At 35.4% G+C, this 4,233-nt stretch overlaps 1 protein-coding gene across 1 annotated transcript; it reads right to left on the bottom strand.

Moving 5' to 3' along the window:
* Window positions 1–815: 815 nt before the first annotated feature.
* On the bottom strand, window positions 816–1,463 carry LOC137653946 (uncharacterized). Its single transcript, XM_068387580.1, has one exon. It carries the CDS (start codon window positions 1,461–1,463, stop codon window positions 816–818), a length of 648 nt encoding a protein of 215 aa, XP_068243681.1.
* Between the last annotated feature and the right edge of the window lie 2,770 nt (window positions 1,464–4,233).

The raw sequence follows: 4,233 nt of genomic DNA, 5'->3' as shown, positions 1-4,233 counted from the left end.
GAAAGTAAAGAATTTTTAGATAAAGTAATGACTTATAACCCTACACCTATTACATTCAACACAACCACTGTTATCATTCCGTTTATATCACATTTTGCCATTAAGCCTATAATAATCAGTAAATCATTCATATCAAAAATAGAAACTCAAAGTACAGTATTTCTAGATAATTAAATCTTTGCCATCTTATATCCATCTCCTTTAACATAATAATTCCATTTTCATTATTATTTACCATTACGCTTATCTAATTATATGTTTAAAGAAAAGAAACAGAAGAATCCTAGGTTACTAAAGCAATAGCATCATACACACCTTTGGTATTTAACATAACCTCTACAGTCCCTTTTTGTGATTATCATCAAATCATGCATGTACATATATCAACTTCACAGGCACTTCTTAAATAAACTAGTTTACTAAAGCATCATACACACCTTTGGTATTCAACATAACCACTACATTCCCTTTTTGTGATTATAATTAAATCATGCATGTACATATATCAACTTCACAGGCACTTCTTAAATAAATTTCTTTCTGGATTTCATATTGGCAAAATCATCAATTATACTCTGAAAATCAATATTTCTTGTTAGATCACACTCAATGGTCAACAAGGCTAGGTTACACGATTTGTCTTGGCTCATTGTTGAACGGAGCTGGTTTTTTACTCTTTTCAAAGCAGAAAATAAACGTTCTCCTTCACAGTTAGTAGCTGGAAGTGTTAGGTAAAGGCGATACACTATGTCAACATTAGGGAAGGTTTCTGAGATACCTGCATTTCTTAAATGTTTCAAAGCAGCTGAGGGCGCTCATTTTTCAGGTAGAGCTTTAATCTGATTCATATAGCCAGAAAAATGAACTATTTCTTCAACAAATGTGTCCTGAACATCTGCTGAAAGGTGTTGTTGCAACTTTATTGCAGCTTCTCTCAATTCTGCATCTGGCATAGTAGTAATTTTGAACAGAAATCCAAACTTGTCATTGAGATTCTGGTAGATTTCTTTTCTTTTCACCAATTCTCTAATCAGTGAATCCAGAATGACGAAGCATGTAGCTGTCTTACATTTCTGCCTTGGTAATAATACAATTTCATTGTCTGGCTCTTCAAAATTGCGTTTCCTCTTCCTTGACCGCTGATGATCAGCCCGGTAACTGTAGTCTTTCACCAGCAGTTTAGCTTTCTCTTCAAACATTTCAAAAGCTTCATCATTGCGAAGTGAGATTACAAATTCCACTAAGCCTGCATAGAGGTTAGCACAAGTAGCCATTTCAATTTCAGTTTTCTGAAGTGTCTTGTTCGTGGCATTTAACCGTTCCAGTATACAGTCCCAAAGCACACAGAGTAATGCCAATTCAAAATCTTCCAATTTTGATGCTAAGCTGGCTGCTTCGCTTCTTGTAGTTGCTGTCTGGTATTCATCCTCTGCTATTTGGATCAAAGCACTACTTGGACTCATAAGTTATGAGTCCAAGTAGTATTTCTACCCTGTCAACATACATCTTCCAAAATGAAGCGAGGTCCCCCCCTTTTCATTCCTCAGACTGTCCAAGTAACTTTTCAACAGATTCAGTATTCATCAGCCAGACAAGATTTCAAGGAGGCAGCAATAATGTTATGCATAAGCATCACAATTCCCAGAATTTCATTTAAATTAGACAATTCAGGAGTGCAACTGCTTTCTAGCCATTCGGTAGAACTTTTCCATGCAAGTTGCAAGAGATCCTCATATATCAATTTATGGAGCCTAACACCTCTTTTCTATTGTTTATCCTCATGAACTCTCTCAATTGACCCAGCAGCTATCACACCAGATTCCACTGCTAGGACTCTTAGTCCTACATCTCTAAACAATTTCCCTATTACTAACAGCATGTTGCATACTATATGAAAGTTGCCCATCATCAACTTTTGCATATAGAGCCGGATGTGTAACTAAAGCAATCTTATCTAGACAAAGTCTCTCTTGAATACAGAGAACATCTATATATTTAATTTTCAAGTGGTAGGCATGCTACAATTAATGGTGGAGGATCAGCCCTTAGAGAGAGAGATGTATACTGGAAAGCTGCTAGTGCACATTTATTGTTATCCTTTAAGAATTTTTGTGGAAAGTTGACTTTCTCTCTGGTGCACCTGTTTATGTTTGAGGTTGGATCATAATTCTGTTAATACAATAGTATGTGACTGCACCTCTAAGTGTTTCTTCCTGCAGATTGATATTATCAAATGCAAGTGTAGTTGGTAAGTGGGGATGTGTCCATGATGGAAGGCGCCACTTGGTTTTCATCTGCATTTTGCATCTTCTTCTGTGCATAGGGCAGTGTCAATCTCAAGTAGTTTAGTGTATGAACACCCATGTCCAAGACGATTCAACGTCCTTATGAGTTCGACATTGCCAGTTAAAGTTTTTATGGTCCAGGGTAAGAGAATATGCTTAGGAGTAAGAACCTGTACATTTATAGCTGTATTGATTATATCCAGACCAACTGAGAATGACAGCTGGCATGTATTTTCAGAGCTGACTGGCTGTTGCCGGCCTGAAATCTCACTAAAAAATTGGACAAGGCAACCTGGAAATTCTACATAGGTTTCATTTATCTCTTGCAGATGAGGTTGCCAGGTTTGTTCCTGTATACTTAGTATAATCTTATATCTCAGGACTAAAGCCACCTGAATAATTATCTGCTCATATTCTTCACTCTTTGAGTATACGTCAAGTTTCTATTTTGCACTTAAATATAAACGAGAAATGGGATCTGCAGAAAGAGTATATGGTCTAACATAACTTTGTTACTACCTACTGAGAAAACATGTAAATTTTCTCCAAATTCTTTTTCCATGTTGCAATCATTGAAGTAAGGTTTATTAAGGAAATAACTAGAATGTTTGAAAACAAATTAACTCTCACGAACAAGTACAAACGGTGTTGTGCTGAGGCTTTCTTAATTTCACACTCATCTTCCTGAAATTGGGAATCGTTAGATAAACTAGCTCTTATTATAATATACTTTTAGTAACATGATACATAGTAAAAGGTCTCAGCTACCACAATATCTCGTAAATTTATTGCAAGAAGCTTGTTATCACCTTTCTGGGTAGCAGAATTTCTAAGTGTCACATTTGCACGAAGGTAGATTTTCGTGTTGACATACCTTTAAGCTTCTTGTTGCTGGATTCACAGAAGATACATTTTCGTTCATATAATGGAGCTCTTTCTGTAACTCCTTGGCATAACGAATATGATTGTTTTAAAAATATATTTTCAATTTCGTCAGCAAGCGTCTTTAATTCACTATGATTAAATACTTTAATCACTATGATTAAATACTTCTGGTACTCTATTGGAATTATCCTTCTTTAATTTCAAAATTGGATTGAACTATTTAATATTGGCTGTATCACAGTATGTTTCCCAGGACTTTACATCTCTTGATTGAACAAGAGATCACATTTGTCTCGTGCCCACAAATGACGCTAGGGATTATTTTGAGTGTTTGACTGGGACAAGGGAATCGTCTATAATAGCATCATCAGTTCAAACTATAAAGAAATAAAAGGACTATAATTATATCTAAAATACTCATTCAATGACAAAAGTGCAAACACTAGTAACATTGAAAGACAAACGGTGAAAACACATTATATACTCAATCTTCTTTCTTTATGTTTTGAGCCTGTATCGAATACAGACATTTGGAATCCAATAAAATTGTATTTGAAAAGATTGAAAGTTTAAAGAGGATCATTTTAAACTAATTTTTGACTTGATAAGATAAGAAAGAAAAAAGTTAAGAGCAATTTTCTGAAAGTACTTGTATAAGAAAGTGACCCAAAAGTCCATCAACACTATTTGAACACCTGAGATATCATGCTAATAAGAAATCTTAATTTGATATATTCACCTCTTCGGTACTGATCCTCCATTTTTGGAGGTATGGCACACAAACTTTTAGTAGTCAAGATAGTTTCTGGTGTTTCGTTCACACTCAAAATCAGCTGCCTGTACATGTTTGCTCGTTATTTCCTCGCTTCTGACTTTGCCTCTGGCCTACCTCTCACCCTCATAGCCTGTGTGCTGGAACGGGATCTGGCATCACTGTGCTATGTATTTGATCATAAGAAATCGTAAATTGTGTGTAAAGTTATGTAACACGATATCGCCACACATATCCTGAGCAACATCATTGCATCATTCGGACGTGTATGACTTCAATTATATAAATTAT

The sequence above is a fragment of the Palaemon carinicauda genome, chromosome 15 (genome assembly GCF_036898095.1).
Source record: "Palaemon carinicauda isolate YSFRI2023 chromosome 15, ASM3689809v2, whole genome shotgun sequence".
Taxonomy (NCBI): Eukaryota; Metazoa; Arthropoda; class Malacostraca; order Decapoda; family Palaemonidae; genus Palaemon; species Palaemon carinicauda.
This window is presented reverse-complemented; position numbering and strand designations above follow the sequence as displayed.

Coding starts and splice junctions, on each gene's coding strand:
- LOC137653946 (XM_068387580.1), bottom strand. CDS start 1,463: ATGAGTCCAAGTAGTGCTTTGATCCAAATAGCAGAGGATGAATACCAG.